Genomic DNA, 16,962 nt, shown 5'->3' on the forward strand with positions numbered 1-16,962 from the left:
TCTCTTAGAGGCCATTATTCTGTTTCCTATCTACATTTCCGTGGACTGCTGCCCCTGATTTCATCTTACCTATAAATCCTAGAGCTATCATTATCTCTGAGACAGAACAACCCTATTTTAAAAATCTAAATTACTAAAGCAGTCAGCGTCTACATCATATGTTTGGCATAGTGACACTCTATTAATACTAAATCGACTCATTTTGATAAAGTTTGTTTCTAAAAATAGATGTTAAATTTCTGAAAGCCAGGGATAATTTAATCGTTTTCTGGTTTTTTTCTTTCCTTCTTCTCCTACAAAGATCAGGAATGCTCATATTTGAGTTTGAGAACCTTTTTCAATGTAAATATTTCTCAAATTTCTCCTGCCTCCTAACAAACAATAGTATTGACATTCTGGGGCTTCAAACATTCAGAAAACATAATGACTAGTAGATATTATAGTTTCATGCTTTCAAATTTATTGGAATTCTTTTAATGATAACAGCTTCTACATTTCAACGTAAATATTTCTCAGATTCCTCCTACCTCCTAGCAAACAATAGTATTGACATTCTGGGGCTTCACAAATTCAGAAAACCTAATGACTATTAGGTAATATAATTTCATGTTTTTGAATTAGAATTGCTTTAATGATAACAGCTTCTACATACGTTTAATAATAATACCTATGTATAAAACAAAATAACGATGAGGGCTAATATTTTGGGCCTCAACATACACTAGTGTTTTCATATGCATTTTATTTAATTAAAAAAATCTTTAAGGAATCAGGCAGACCTCCTTTTAAGTCTGGGCTCTACCACTTGTAGCTGCTAAAAGTGTGATTTATATAAACTTTCATTGCTAAAACGGGTCAGATGCAGAACCAGCTTCTTCAGGGTAGCTGTCAGGATTCAGAAAATCACAACTGAAGTGCTTTACATTGTGCCCGGCGTAAAATAAACTCTAAGAACTTTTTTAAAAAAATCCCTTCAGGGTAGGCAGCATTATTCCTTCTGCCTCATTTCATAGATGGGGCAATTAAGGCTCAGAAAGGCATGTCGCTTGTCCAGGATCCTGGAGTGGTGGAATTAGGATACGGCATTCCGGACTACAATAAACACCTGAGCGTTTAGCTGCTCTGTGTTCTCAGCTGCCACAGCACTTTTTTTTACAACACAACATTTATTTACATCACACTCCACTTTCCCATCCTTAACTAAAATGAGCTCTTCAACGGCAGGGACTATATTTTTGCGACCTCAGTACTTAACGATACGCACACAGAATATGAGGAAAAAGTGTCTGACAAACGAGTATTAGTGCAAACGATCAATGCACTCACGACTGAACCTACGGTAGCAAATTGCAGTGGGTTAGAAGAGTTTTATCTGAATTGTGTACCGAGATGCAGATCTCCTGTTTTAGGAACAATTTGTTTTTATTGTTGAAACCCAGAAAGCAATTCTTCCTTTTACCTTTATTTTGCTTAAAAAGTTATCCTATAATTACAAACTGCGTAAAACTAGAGGAATGCCCTTGCGCTCAACTAAAACTGAAACGTGTTTTAACTTTCCAGTCAGGCACACTGAAGGCCTTGTCACTTTACTGATTTTTGTCTGTTTTTTAAAGACAGGATCTGCCGATTTACTAATCTTAATAGAGCTGTAACAGGAGAGTATAAATAAAAAGATAATTCAGAGAAAATTTACTGAAATTAAGTTTGGATTAAAATCATCTGGCTCTTTTAAGGAAAAAGGACATTAACCAAAACTGGCATTAAGTATCAACAATATGTATGATTCTCCCACTCAGTAGTACATATGACGTTTGGCAAATTGTTTAACTTCCGTGGATCAATGCCCTCATATGTAAAATCAGGAGGCTGCACTACATCGTAAGAGTTCTTCTGTTTCCACCTCTTTGGGACGGGGTTGTTGGTGAGGAAGGAGCAGAAGAGCGATCCCGGTCTTCGCTCCTTCTTTCCGCACGGCCGTAGCTGACACCCCCACGAAAAAACGCCACGGCGCCTCGGCTCTTTCTCCACGGGTTGAGGGACCAATCCACTTCCGCATAGGCCTAGGGCCCCACGTTACGCGATCAGCGCCGGAAGCGCACAGCATGCTGGGATCTGTAGTCCTGCACCTGTAGTTGGCAGGCGTTTAGAACACGGTGGGGTGGGGTGTCTAGGTGGCATTCTGGGATACGTAGTTCCTGGGCGTGGGGGGCGGATTCGTTCGTTTAATCTGTTTTCGACTTAAAGAGCCAGAAGCTACACCACAGACTCCGGCGGGTTACATGACTCCAGTCTAGCGTGTAGATCGCACTGCGGCTCCCGCCCGGGCGACTTTTCGCCCCCGCGCGGCCGTTGCCGAGGAGACGGCGCATGTTCCGCCGCGTGTTGCCCCCTCTGCAGTCCCCCCGCCCCTCTTCTCCCACCACAATGAGGTCCTAAGATGGCGGTGGCTGCGGCGGTTGGCGCTGCGTAGCTGAGGTCGAAAAGGCGGCCATTGGGGCCAAGGCAGCCAAGAAACGTGTGGGCCTCTCTGCTGCGGTCTCCAAGGGCTGACCGCTGCCGGTGGCGGGTCGTGGGGGCTGACCGCCGCTCCGCCCTTGACAGGAGAGGCTGCTGCATGTAGAGGTAATGCCTGCGCGTCCCCAGCCCTTGGCAACCGAGGGCGGCGCGCCCCAGGGGCGGGAGAGTAACGGCTCCGGGACACTTGGCCCTGTTGGGTCTGGCCACCGGCCCACGCCTCCTCGCTAGGCTTCCCGGGTCTTCCTGTCCCGGGCTTCCTGTGCCGGAGACGGACAGTCCGCCCCCTCCCTCAGGACCGACCGCCGGAATCCCCGGGTGAGCACCTCGGGACGCGTTGGTGACTGGAGGACTCCCTTCTTTGCTCCTCGCCCCTCTTGCTGGCCCTGCCGGGTAGGCCGCCCCGCGTCCCGGTGGCTCCGGGAATGCCCCTTGCGGGCGGAGGAAGCGGAGCGGGGCTCTGGTTTGGGTGCCAGGGGAACTGGGTCGAGTTCTCAGAGAAACAGGCCTTGGTGGCCATAGTTCATCCCCGCGTTCCCTCCTGTTTTATTCTGTGGAGCTCTCGGTGTCCAGAGTTGGGGTGCAGAAGGGCGGATGAGGAGCGACGCGACTGGGAAGAGTTGCAGTTGGGCTTTGAGCTGCAGGATTTCCGCCGTCTGGGTGTTGTGGGAGCCGAGGGGACGGGGGAGGCGTTCCTGGGAATGTTAATGTAGTTACTATTGCCCCTTTTTTCTCCTTTCCTGCAGATCTAGTTAGAATTGGGCCTAGAACCGGGGAAGACTAAATGCCAAGTGGGACTGGGGGAAACGTTGCTTGATTTGCAGAAACTGGCGTTTGGGGATTAGGCCATGCCAGGGAGGCTGGGCGCGCCAACTTTGCATCCCTCAGCCCACTCCCCAGGAACTCGCCTGGTTTATTTTATTTTATTTTTTTGGCCGGGTTGAGGTCTGTATCCTGTGTCTTACGGGTGAATGTTCGTGTTTGGGCGCTGGAAGAAGCGGGCTTTCTGGGCGCCCCTACCACCCCCACCCCATAACCGCTTTCCAGACTCCACCTGCTGGTGTTCTCTGGTTACGGGAGTGGGTGTTGCAGAGCCTCGGGTGCACCTGCTCCTTTCTTTCCCTAGCACCTTCCTGGTAAGGGCCACTAAACACCAATATAATAATACAGAGTTTTTGAAATGAAGGGAAACCTAGTATTTATTTAGTGACAAGGTTATTTTACTGTGAAGTACAATAGCTTTTAAATGAGCAAACATTTTAAAATCATCGGATATACGAGGTTCTTAAATAGTTTGAGTAACAGGAAGCTCGATCTGTCAGAGGAGTAAACTTTGGTATAGACTATTAAAGGATAATTAGGGCTAACCATCTTTGTTATACTGTTCCGAAGTAGATACCACTTTGCTGTTTGGTAGGATTTTAGAAGTTTGGAGGATTTAAGCATTTATGCATATCACACTGTTCTCCAAAAGAATTCAGGTAACTTTAAAATATGGATAAATTATATTTTTTCCCTTCTTTTGATCTTTCTAAACATATTTTAGACCAAAACTGTAGTATTTGTTGTTCTGTATTTCGTAGTGTAAGTAATTTACTTAAGTGATATATATTTTTAATCCTAAGCGGGAAACAGCTTTGAAGTGTGGAGCGGGAAAGGAGCAGTTTCTGAGCTGCAAAAACTAGTTTCTAAACAGGTAATTTGACATTATGATCTGTATTATCCTTTGTATTAGAGTTGAAGAAGACTTTATGGTGGACACTGCTGTCAAAATAACAGTGCATGACTGAGGACCCTCTCTGCTTAGTAAACAAACATTCTGGGTTCACCGCCCTGTTTGCTCTGCTTTTCGGCATGCTGCTTTGGCCTGCCCGTATATCTTTATTAGGAAAGGCCATGTCATTCCTAACTATTAAGTAGTAGAATGGTTTATGCAGTACCGTTTGGAATTTATTTGTCTTCCCAGAATTTTTTAACCTGTTTGAATTTGTCCTGTAACTGAATAGCCTCTCTTACCAAATCCATTTAATCTCGGGTTCTCTTCTACAACATTCCTATTAATTGGCTGTTCATGAACTCTACTTTTTGAACTTGTTATACCTTGGTCGAAGTTTAGTTGTCTAAAATTACTTTATTATTCTTTTTTGTACTTCAATCTCTCTTTCCTGGTATAAAATTACTTTAAATATTACTTTTAGTGCCTAGTCACATGCAAGTGACATAAAGATATTCTCTGTCCAGTAGAATAAAGTCAGTGCTGTAGAATGTAAGTTTACTAGGAGAAGTTAAATAATTGTTTGCAAAGGACAGTTTGGAAAAATGACTAAAAGATAATTAGAAGTTTGTTAAAAGCTTTTTAGAAATAATATCTCTTCATAAAAAACCTCAGAAAGAAATAATCTAAATTTAATTCTACTGTTAAAATTTTAAGAAAGTTCATTTCGAAAATTTTGTAGAAATGGGCTGGACGCGGTGGCTCACGCCTATAATCCCAGCACTTTGGGAGGCTGAGGTGGGCGGATGACAAGGTCAGGAGATTGAGACTATCCTGACTAACATGGTGAAACCCCATCTCTACTAAAAATACAAAAAAGATTAGTCGGGCGTGTTGGCGGGCACCTGTAGTCCCAGCTACTCCGAAGGCAGAGGCAGGAAAATGGCGTGAACCTGGGAGGGGGAGGTTGCAGTGAGCTCACATTGTGCCACTGCACTCCAGCCTGGACGACAGAGCGAGACTCCATCTCAAAAAAAAAGAAAAAAGAAAAGAAAGTTTTGTAGAAATTAATACATATGCTTACTTTCTACAAAAGCAGACAGATTTTTATTTTATAGCTCTCCTGTGAGGATGTCAAATGAGACTTAAAGTACAAATAGGTAGTTGATGTGTATCTTAATTATAATTCTCAGTGGGTTTTTTTTTTTAAATTGGAAGACTAACAAAACAGGGTAAGAAAAATGAAACTCAAGGGAAAGGTCACATGTGAGTGTGTATTAGAGTTAATACTAGAGTGATTGCTGTATGGTAGGCTTTAGTAAAATAAACAATAATTATAAAATTAGTTATAAAATTTTCCTTTTAGCACATTGGGGAAGATGATGGATAAGAGGAATAAAAATAAAGGGTAATTGAGTTAACTTAAATTGAAAGACCTGGGTTTTTTCAGTGGGAGATTTGGTCATTTTTTTCTGAAGGAGGAAAGTGGATTTGAGACTTGGAGAAAGTAATAAGGTTGTGAGATTCACAGTACAGAACTAAGAATGCAACCGGAGATACATAGCAGTACTTTCATTTTTACAGATTTGATTGAGTGCCCTACAGCGTGCTGTGTAATGGCTACAGTACTAGAGATACAGCAGTGTGCAAAACAGGGTGCCTTACCTCATGGAGTAAACTTACATTTTAAAAGTATATGTGTATGTGGAGTGTAGCATACCTTTATAGTGATCACAGTTAATGCCATTTTATGACTATTTCCCCACTTTTTGACAGCTTAAGAATAGTAGCAGGGAAAACAGATACTGGGGTTCAACCAGAATTGAGTTGACACGATAGGCAAGTAGGTGAGGAAGTGAAGGTTGCTAGCTAGCAAGGCTTTTTTGGAATGACTTACTTGGGTTTGGGTTTGAGTAAGGAATCAAGGGATTGGTGGATTTAGGGAGAGAGAAATGATTAAGGGGCTGGTAGTATTCAGGAAGGCTAAGAGCAGTTTCAGCAGGAATAAAGTGAGAGAAGTAGAATGCAAAAACTTATGATCAGAAAGAGGAACTTCAGAAGTTCAGGATCCCGAAGAAATGATCAGTTCAGTATTGGAATAGAGAAGATGAGATGGATATTGGAATTGAGGTCAGAGTCCTAGAAAAGTCATTGCAAGTGTTTAGGTCATGAAAGCAGGGAATGACGTAGAGAGTGAAACCATGAGCCAGTTACTGTCGGGAAAATTACGAGAATGTGTTGGATAGATATTTTCAGAGGGGACTATGAGTAATTTAATGCCATTTGAGAAAAAAATAATTTTTTTCTTTACTGATTACTTTGGGTTTTTTTTTTTTTTTTTGGAGACAGAGTCTTGCTCTGTTGTCCAGGCTGGAGTGCGGTGGTGCCGTCTTGGCTCACTGCAACCCCCTCCTCCTGAGTTCAAGCAATTGATTCTCCTTACTCAGTCTTCCAAACAGCTGGGATTACAGGCGTGCCCCACCACACATGGCTAATATTTGCATTTTTAGTAGAGACAGGGTTTCGCCATGTTGATCAGGCGAATCAAGTGATCCGCCCGCCTTGGCTTTCCAAAGTTCTGGGATCACAGGCATGAGCCACTGCATCTGGCCTGATTATTCGATTACTTTGAATTTGTTCTTTACCTTATATTATTATTTCAAAGGTAAACTGTAGTCATAGGTATTTTCATGGTAATTAATACTGTGATATTTTATCGTAATACGTCTGTAGTAGGAATCCTGCAACAGGATATTCTTTTTTTTTGTGATGGAGTCTGCTCTGTCACCCAGGCTGGAGTGCAGTGGCGCAGTCTCGGCTCACTGCAACCTCTGCCTCCCAGGTTCAAGGGATTCTTCTGCCTCAGCCTCCCAAGTAGCTGGAATGACAGGCACGTGCCACCATGTCTGACTAATTTTTGTATTTTTAGTAGAGACAGGGTTTCACCATGTTGGTCAGGCTAGTCTTCAACTCCTGACCTCATGATCCGCCCACCTTGGCTTCCCAAAGTGCTGGGATTACAGGCGTGAGCTACTGCGCCCAGCCTAACAGGATTTTCTTAAAAAAAAAAAAAAAAAAAAATTATTGAAAGTAGCTTAATACTGCCATAGTATATTTTCATTTTTGTGTCTTTGTAAAAAAGATAAGCCCACTAAGGCTGTCAAAAATAGCTAAATGAAACTTGGAAATAATAGTTTCAACTTTGTTTAGTAAAGCGTAGCATGAGTAGAAGTGCATGTTTAAAGTAGAACGATTTTATTTTTATCCCCGTTCAGCTGCCCATAGTACTGTCATCAATCACTTCTACCAATTGTTTTCTTATAGCTTCAGTTTTCTTATCTTACTGTCTTTCTGTTAAACTTGCCTGGCAAAATTTCAACCTTGGATGGATTTAGTGGAGTGTTTATATTGAGGCTTCTGAGCACTGCTGGAAAAAAATATTTGTGGTACTTGTTATATCAGTGAATAGTCTCTCATTTCCCTGAGTCCGTACTGCTGTTCAGAGTCATTCTCCTTTTCCTACTTCTCTACGATCTCTCAGACACTGCTGTCTCACCCTCACACTTAATGTACAGTCCTTCCTCCTTCACAACACTTAGGAGCACCCTTGGTTTCCTACCACCACAGCTGCTAGCCAGCCTACAACCGATTCCATCCTTTCTTGTTTTTTCAGTTAAAGAGGTGTTCCTGTTCCTGTCTAAAGCTAATCATTTGTCTTTTGCTCTGGATCCTAGTGGCCCCTGGTTTCTCACAGCCCACATGCTAGTTGCTTATCTCCTTTCTCTTCTGCATTTTTAGTATCTCCCTCTTTTTTTTTTTTTTGGTGAGACGGAGTTTCTCTCTTTTTGCCCAGGCTGGAGTGCCATGGCACAGTCTCAGCTCACTGTAACCTCCGCCTCCTGGATTCAAGCTATTCTCCTGCCTCAGCCTCCTGAGTAGCTGGGATTACAGGCATATGCCACCACACCTGGCTAATTTTTGTATTTTTAGTGGAGACGGGGTTTCGCCATTTTGGACAGACTGGTCCCAAACTCCTGGCTCAGGTGACCCACCCGCCTCGGCCTCCCAAAGTGCTGGGATTACAAGCATGAGCCACCACACCTGATCAGTATCTCCCTGCTTACCAACAAATTGTAAACATACTCAAGATACTTCCATTTTAATAAAACTTTCTTTATGACCGTCTTCTGCTTGCTTCTCATCATAGGCTGATTCCTTAAAAATGTTAGCTAATTACTTCCTTTATTATTCCCCTTCCTCCCAATAGTATGTTTCAGTTATGAAATTAACCCTCACCACCCCTGCTGAAATTTCTCACCAAGGTCAACAGTAACCGTGTTGCTAAATCCAGGACGATACTTCTCAGTCCTTCTCTTATCTGGCAAGGTAACTGTTTGGTTTCTTATCACATTCTCCTTGATATACTTTTCCCCTTTTGACAGGCTTTCCTGGTTTCCCTCCTATTTTTCTGTACCTCATTAGTATATTAGTGTGTCCTTTTCCTCTGCCTCTCTATTTAATACCAGTGTATTTAAGATCTGGTCTTCTCTTACTCTTTATCGTCTCCCTGAGTCCTCTGTCCCACTTTTTGAGTGGATGATTCTCCAGCCCCGATTTCTCTCTTGAGAGGTAGGTCACTATTTGTCAACTAGACAGTTTAATTGGGTGCGCTATAGGCACCTCAAACTCAGCATTTCTATAACTTGAACTTATCATCATCTCTCAACAAAGAAAACTTGTTGCTTTTCTGATCAGTTTAACTGTGTGTCACATACCCAGTTTCTAGCAACCTAGGGTTTATCCTTTAACTCCTCCACTTCCTTATCGCCCACGTCATAATACAGTAGTTTGCCCTTTTCTGTGTGGGATACCTTCCAGAGACCCCCAGTGCATGCCTGAAACTGGGTAGTACCAAACTCTAGGTGTATGTTATTTCCTGTATGTACGTACTGTGGTAAAGTTTAATTTATAAATTAGGCAGAGTAAAAGGTTAACAACTAGTAAGATAGAATAGTCACAACGATATACTGCAATAGAAGTGACAAGAATGTGGTCGTTGTCGCTTAGAATAATGTATTATACTGTACTCACCTGTTTTCTGACCATGGTTGAGTATGGGTAACTATAATCCTGCAATACAAAGCTGCAGTAAGGGGGAACTATAGTCACCAAGTTCTATTGATGCTGCCCAGAAATTTTGCTTGAATTGGTATTCTGTACATCCTTAGCCTTTTTGTTATTGGAATACTTTCTGTACTTCTGAATACTAGTATACATTAATGTGTTTGCAGAATAAAGTTTAGAAGGCAGAGATCCTGTATTTTTAGTGGTGACATTGAGGTGGTTAAAGAGGTTGGCATGAAGAAGAAGTAACATGCCATTACCTCTTATGAGGGAGATACTTAATATTTTCGGGAAATGTTGGGAATGTTAATATGTTAAGAATTGATCCATATGCAATAATGTCTTTAGCTTCGTACTTACAGTTTTACTTTTTAAAGGCATACTAATACTGTGCCTTTTAAACACGTTTGGTATCATCATTGTTAAGTTATAAAGTGTTCTACTCCCATGGCAGTCACAGTGTAACAGTGGATGAAATTGTTTATTTTACCAACTTACTAGATAAGATTTTACTAATTTTTCTTTTAAAAAGTATTTTAAAAAATCTATTTTTCTCAAACGAATTACAGTATACAGTTTTAAAATTGTTTTAAAAACTTACTTTAGTAGTGTTCAAAGTCGTTAACCAGAAATAGGTCTTTGGAACAAGCTCTGCATTTTAGGGGGAATTTATCGTAATAGGAAAATAGAAGGTAAAACATTCTTTCTGGTCTTTTTTTAAGATGGAGTCTTGCTTTTGCCCAGGCTGGAGTGCAGTGGCGTAATCTCAGCACACTGCAAGCAACCTCTGCCTCCTGGGTTCAATTGATTCTTCTGCCTCAGCCTCTGTAGTAGCTAGGACTGCAGGCGTGTGCCACCAAGCCTGGCTAATTTTTGTATTTTTAGAAGAAGTGGGATTTCATTATGTTGGCCAGGCTGGTCTTAAACTCCTGACCTCGTGATACACGCACCTCGACCCAGATACATACTTAATACATTTATCTTTCTTTACTGTTGCTTCATTATTCTATTGATAGAAAGTGTAGCTAACATACTCTTTTAAGATAAAAATGATATGTAATAATTTTGACTTAAATGTCTTTATTTTCCCTTTCAATTTACGTTTCAAAACAATTGCTTTTAGTACTTTTAAATGTGGCATCACTTCTATTGCATGCTTGTTTTATTGTTCAGTATTACAAATTACGTGATATGTAGAAAACAGTAGTTGCAAAATATTTTATTTAAATTAGTCATTTTGGTTCACTGTATATACTTCTCTGGATATTAATTATTTTTTAAAGTTTTAAAGTATATTTCTAGTATAAATAATTATGTAAACTGTTTCCTGAAAATACATGAGACCGAAAAAAGAAGAAAGATCACCAGTGCCTACTCAGTAACCAATAATTGCTTTTGTGAAAGCATTTTAATAAAGTTTCTTAACTTTGTTTAAAAAAATTTATATATAATTTTTCATACAGCTTTTTTACTTTTTTATATTACTTTTTCCATGATATAACGACAGGTTATATTGTCCTGTCTTCATAATTACATATTTTGAAGGGTACTTAGTATTCTACCCCGCAGGTGTAGTACAGTTTGCCTGAAAGCATTGATTTTTGTCCTTTGACGTTTAGTGTTATATTTTAATTTATCACAATTATAGCATAATAACTTCATTATAGTTCTTTCCACCACATTTAAGGTTGTTTTCTCAGATTACTTATGAAGAGGTAGAATTACTGCCTCAAAAACTCAGTTTTAGTTCTTGATACAGTATTGCCTAAATGCTTTCCAGAAATGTTAATACTGGTTTATATTCTCAGTATAGTGCCTGAGAATTTCATTTTCCCTTTACTACCATCAGAATTAGATAATATGTAATTTATATGAAAGTTAGCAAATTTAACAGTTTATTTTAATTTGCAATTGGACTTTATATATTCGTGTTTTTTTTTTTGCAAACTACTTGTTTTGGTTATATTTCTCCAGTTTTATTTTTTTAAAACATATTCTCTGTATAACAAAGGTATTAACTATACTTCATATCTCTTTCAGATTTTTTTTTTCTCCCAAGCTCTGATTTACTATCCTCAGCACAGTTAGAATTTACTTTTATGTGAATAAAATCTGTTGAACTTTTTATTTTTTATTTCTTTGTGTTCTAAATTTAGTAAGTTCTCTATTTTAAAAACCATTCTATTTTCTTGTCTTTTACAAATCTTGTGTTTAAAATTCTGTTTTAATCTTTGACTATTTTGATGGTGTGATGTAAGGCAGCCTTTCTCAGTTGGGAGAGAATTAAGCTCCAATACCCTAAGGCATCTGTTGTTTACTGTGAATTAACTTTTTTTCTGTGTGTCTGGGATGGATGGTTCTGGATATGTACCATCCTTGGGAGAATTGAGAAAGTAGTGACTCAAACCATTTTTTCTCTCTTCTGTGACTGAGGTGAAGAATACTAAGAAAAACTGTTAAAGCTCTAAATGTATGTTTTTCAAATCTGTTAGCAAATAGTTCTATCAGTTGCTCACTCCTACATCATAGAATTGTTGTGAGGGTTAAATGACATAATGGACATAAAATATTTTAGCATGGTGTTTGGCATATAGTAAGCAAAATAAAATGTGTTAGCTGTTACTAATTTTTGTTAACCACGTTTTTCTGGTTGCATGTAGTTGAGTGTTTTTGTTCCTCAGCTAGTACTAATTTAACCATATAGACAGCATTGTTGAAACCATATAGACAGCTAACTTGGATTAGCTTTCTAACCTCCTGACCTCTGTTGCTATTCTTGCTTTTATTTTACAGATGGTAGCTTTTTTTCTGACTTATTCATTCTTCCAGATAAATTTTAGAATTATTTTCTCAAGTTCTTTGGAGAATTCCAGTGGAATCTTAATTGGAATTACATTAAGCCAATGTACATTTAGAAAAAGTGGTTGATTGTAATATTTACTTTCCCATCATGGAAGATACTTTTTCTACTTATTCACATGTTTTCTCCCGTATTGTTTTATAGTGTTTAATAGTGCTTCTTGACATGAAGCCAAATTATTATTCCTAGACATTTTATATATTTGTCACCATTATAAGTGGCATCGTTTTTCCCCATTATGTTTTCTAAGTGGTATTGGTAATATTTTGATGTTCTCTAGATTTTTGAAAACACAGACTCTTTAAGAATACCACCTTTTCTCTTTTCAATGTTAATATTTCTGTTTCATATTTTTCTGCTTGATAGACTTTCTGAAAGAATGCTAAGTAACTGATATGTAGCATTCTTATTTTGGTCTTTATTAGGGATGTCCTTCGTGTCTTATTTTAAGCATAATTTTGACTATTGGTTTAAAATATACTTCTTTTCAACTCTTTAGAGAATTATTTAAGTAATATATGCTCATTAAAAAAACGAACAGTAAAATATAATGGGAATGGTCAATGTATTTGTGATTTTTAAGGGTTTTTACATTAATATTTTGTTGAATTTTATCATTTTTATTTTGAGATAAAATTTAATTTGCTGTATAATTTGTTGATGTAATGTGTTATTCTAGTAGATATTCTAGCATGAAAACATCTGTGGGACAAATTCTCCTTTTTCAGAGTTGATAATCCTTTTCATATTTTTTCTGTAGTGAATGGGATGAGTTAAGATCTCAGAATTAGAGCAACTTGGGTTTTTATAATTATTACTATTTATTTAATTTTTATTTTTTTATTTTTTTATTTTTTATTTTTTATTTTTTGAGATGGAGTTTCGCTCGTCGCCCAGGCTGAAGTGCAATGGCGCAATCTTGGCTCACTACAACCTTGGCTTCCGCTGTTGAAGCGATTCTCCTGCCTCAGGCTCCCAAGTAGCTGGGATTACAGGCACCTGCCACCATGCCCGGCTAATTTTGTATTTTTAGTAGAGATGGGATTTCACCATGTTGGCCAGGCTGGTCTTGAACTCCTGATCCCAAGTGATCTGCTCATCTCAGCTTCTCAAAGTGCTGGGATTACAGGCATGAGCCGCTGCAACCAGCCTATTAATATTTTTTTATTGCCATTTTTAGCTGAATGACCTTGACCAAACTGTCTCTTTCGAGTGTCAGTGCTTATGTTTGTACTTTAATGGCTTTTCCTGTCCCTTGAATTTTAGATAAAATTATCTCAACCTCTCCTCTTTCAACTAGCACCCCTTCAACCTGTACAATTCCACAGCTAGTGGAAATCTAAAGTCTTCCGCAAGATTATGCAGAAATATTATTTTCTGATGATCATCTCTGCCTTTGAACCTCTACTTCCACCATTGCTACTGCTTTTTCTCATCTCTTTGACCAAGGTATGAAATTCAGTCCCTTTCTTGATTTTCACATATACAAGCAAAAACCCCATTTTTATGGGGAGGATTTGAGTGTGGTAGTCTTTACCAAGATTTAGAGAAAGCACTAATACACATTAAAGTAGGGTAGTAAGCATCACTATTCTTAAAATGTCTTCTAGCCACTGCACTTTTGAATTTTTTGGCCCTAGTCCTGCTTCTCTTTCCCCACCTTCTTATCATCTTAGTATCGTACCTTCCTTCCTGTTAAAACCAAACTTTCTTCTTGTTTCTTACAGAGCAGTTCTCCCCTCTTTGAATCTTTGGCACACAACTAATGCCTTTTTTCAGAGTATCATCTTCATCCCAAGTCCATTGTCAGAACAGAGATACTTTCTTTCCTGAGAGAAGTTCTGGTTCTAGCTGTTTATGAAATTTTTCTTACCTTATTGTTCTACCTTTTGGGACTGTGTTGAATTAAGTAAGTAATCTTCAAGCATGCAGACTAGTGCGCATAAGGTATATTCAGGGGGTTTCCTTTCTCTATCATTCCAGCTACCCAACTCATTTTAATCATAATATGCCTGTCACAGCTAAATCAGTTTGTTTTTGATGTGGTTGACAGGCCTCATTTTAGTTCATAAAATCAGTGCTTCAATGATTATATTGCTACCCTTCTTGGAATGATTTAAAAATCGAGTTTGTTTTTATTTGTTAAAGCTGAGTTCTTAACTTGTTTTGCAGAGAGTTAATTGTTAAAGGCAGTATGGCCACAGGAGGAGGTCCTTTTGAAGATGGCATGAATGATCAGGATTTACCAAATTGGAGCAATGAGAATGTTGATGACAGGCTAAACAATATGGTATGATACCTTACTCTTCATGGTGTGTTGTTGGCTATTGACGTTAAAATGCAATTTGCCCCCTGACCAAATTTAACTCACCGATGCTCTTTGTAAACACTTTCTGGCCAAGATATTAAGGGTCCCTGGGCTGTTTATTGTATTAATTGAAGACACGGAAATCAAATTGAGTTAGCTTTTAAGCCAGAAAGAAGATTTACTATTTATATAAAGATGTAAAAGTGATTTTTTATGGAAATCATGTTTAAGGCATGCAGCTGGGTTTTAGGAAGGGACTGGGAGAAGGAATTGGAAAGTTGTCAAGAATTACATTTTCACCACCCTAACTCTGCTTCTGAGTGCATCTGCCTAACCCAGCTTTCTCTTTACAGACCAGTTTTCTCTCCTCTGGTCCATGTGATATACTGTGGCTGTCCCGTCATCCTAAAGTTTTTAGTTATGGTTGCAGTTATGTACTGACTAGTTATCTCTTAGTTCCAATTTGAAATTTTAAAGTATGGTTATGCTAATTTGGATTAGATATGTTTCTTTTCTCAGTCTTCTGTGGCGAGGGTGGGGTGAGGTAAGTAGTGTAACAGGTTGGCAGAAATATTCACTCATAGATTGGGTGGAAGGACAATTCGTAAAGAAGGGGGTTTTGTTAAAATAAGGAAAATATCCCAAGTGGTTTACTATACTAGTAACTAAAAGAATCTTCCAATTGGATAAAGTGGGAATTTACAGACCTTTTTGTTGAATGAATTAGGTTATGTGGGTATAATGAAGTAAATAAAAATGTTTTCCAGTTAAAACTGTAAGCACTTTTGTAATTCCGTATTAGCTATTATCATGTACGTTTTTACCTATAAAAAGTTATATTTATTGCTTGCTAAATGCTAGGTACTAATTCTTTTTAATCCTATTTTGAAGGTGACACTATTTTAGAGATTAGGAAACTGAGACTATAGGAAGTAAAATAAATAGCCTAGGGTCACACAGGGGAGTTTTTTTTCAGAAAACAGTAATTAGTTTTAGAACCTAGGTTGATACGATTTCACATCTTTTTATGACATACCGAGTTTATAGGAGGTCAGTAAAGGTATTTATAATTTATTTATCTATTTATAATAGAAAATAACGGTGTAAAAAATCCTCTTGGAAATACTCAGATTGATTTTAGGGTTGGCATTTGAGGATTTGTATTTGTTAGTGATCTTGATAAGAAAATAATCTATTTTCAGAAGGATGGGCTATAAAATTAGGGTAGATGTAATGAGGGAAAAATGGGTTAATAGAAGTAAATAATTGTTTTTAGGAGTGTAAGTCTGTCAAAAATGTTTTGTCATTTTTAATTTTAAAACTGACCAAAACTTTTTAATTATACCAAACTATTTTCCTGGTTTGATAAGAGACCAGGTTAACTTTTGCTTTTACTTTTTTTAAAGGATTGGGGTGGCCAACAGAAGAAAGCAAATAGATCATCAGAAAAGAATAAGAAAAAGTTGGGTGTAGAAAGTGATAAAAGAGTAACTAATGATATTTCTCCGGAGTCGTCACCAGGAGTTGGAAGGCGAAGGACGAAGACTCCACATACATTTCCACACAGTAGATACATGAGTCAGATGTCTGTCCCAGAGCAGGCAGAATTAGAGAAACTGAAACAGCGGATAAACTTCAGTGATTTAGATCAGGTTTGTGAATTATTTTTAAAAATCAAGTTATTACTGTGAGAAATACTTGAAATGGATTAAATGATTTGTCTTAGGAATAGAAAATTGAGTTTTTATGTTATTTTTTAAAAAAGTATCTGTGCCTACGAAAAGAATTTTAATCACTGGGGATGGTCCTGTGTTGTTTAGAGGGAAATAAAGTCTCATTTCTAAACTTGCTAAAGACATGTATTTCTGGACTTTATACTATGTTGTACTACTAACTGAAGTGATTTTACTGTGAAACTAAATTTTGCTTTTTAGTAACTGAATAAAATTGATATTAAGTAATGGGAAGTTCCAGTTTAGTATATATATCATTGGCTAAGTGTGGGATGTGCTGGGTTACCTCAAGTTTAGAATGAAACTATTTTCTATTTATAATCACCAAAATAAAGTTTAGATCTTAAAAGCAAGTAGAAATGATAATAAATTCTTCACAAATATTTTACTGTCAGATCTTTATGTCATAGAGACACATTTCCAAAAATGTGGAAAGGTAGACTCAAGTAGGATAATGATGTTGGTGATGATCATGTATCATTTATTTGTATCTATCAATTATTGAACACTTAACTGTCAGGCACTGAGCTGAATACTTTTTCAGATAGTTCTTCATATAGACACAGCTTTAATTACATTGATTCATTGGGTCCAAAGCCCATAAAAATACTATAAGCAAGTAATAAAAAGCAGTATGAGTTAAAACGTGATCCATGGTCCTAGGACATGTTGAGCATCCCTAACATGAAAATCTGAAACGCTCCAAAAT

General features: G+C 38.2%; 1 protein-coding gene across 40 annotated transcripts in view; it reads left to right on the plus strand.

The window, feature by feature from the left end:
* The first annotated feature begins 2,206 nt into the window (after positions 1 to 2,206).
* Positions 2,207 to 16,962, plus strand: part of PCM1 (pericentriolar material 1) — a 109,027-nt gene continuing 94,271 nt past the window's right edge. For 17 of the 40 annotated variants that reach the window (XM_030937354.1, XM_030937355.1, XM_030937357.1 and 14 more), the window contains exons 1-3: positions 2,220 to 2,622; positions 14,385 to 14,502; positions 15,927 to 16,172. In XM_030937354.1, the coding sequence (XP_030793214.1) occupies positions 14,407 to 14,502; positions 15,927 to 16,172 (342 nt within the window). In that variant the 5' untranslated portion in view covers positions 2,220 to 2,622; positions 14,385 to 14,406. Of the gene's footprint in view, positions 2,623 to 2,663; positions 2,833 to 2,887; positions 2,908 to 4,139; positions 4,211 to 13,512; positions 13,662 to 13,939; positions 14,122 to 14,384; positions 14,503 to 15,926; positions 16,173 to 16,962 lie in introns of those variants that run through there. The other 23 variants (XM_030937365.1, XM_030937374.1, XM_030937380.1 and 20 more) reach the window with 11 other exon arrangements.

Source organism: Rhinopithecus roxellana, chromosome 9, assembly GCF_007565055.1.
Source record: "Rhinopithecus roxellana isolate Shanxi Qingling chromosome 9, ASM756505v1, whole genome shotgun sequence".
NCBI classification, from domain to species: Eukaryota; Metazoa; Chordata; class Mammalia; order Primates; family Cercopithecidae; genus Rhinopithecus; species Rhinopithecus roxellana.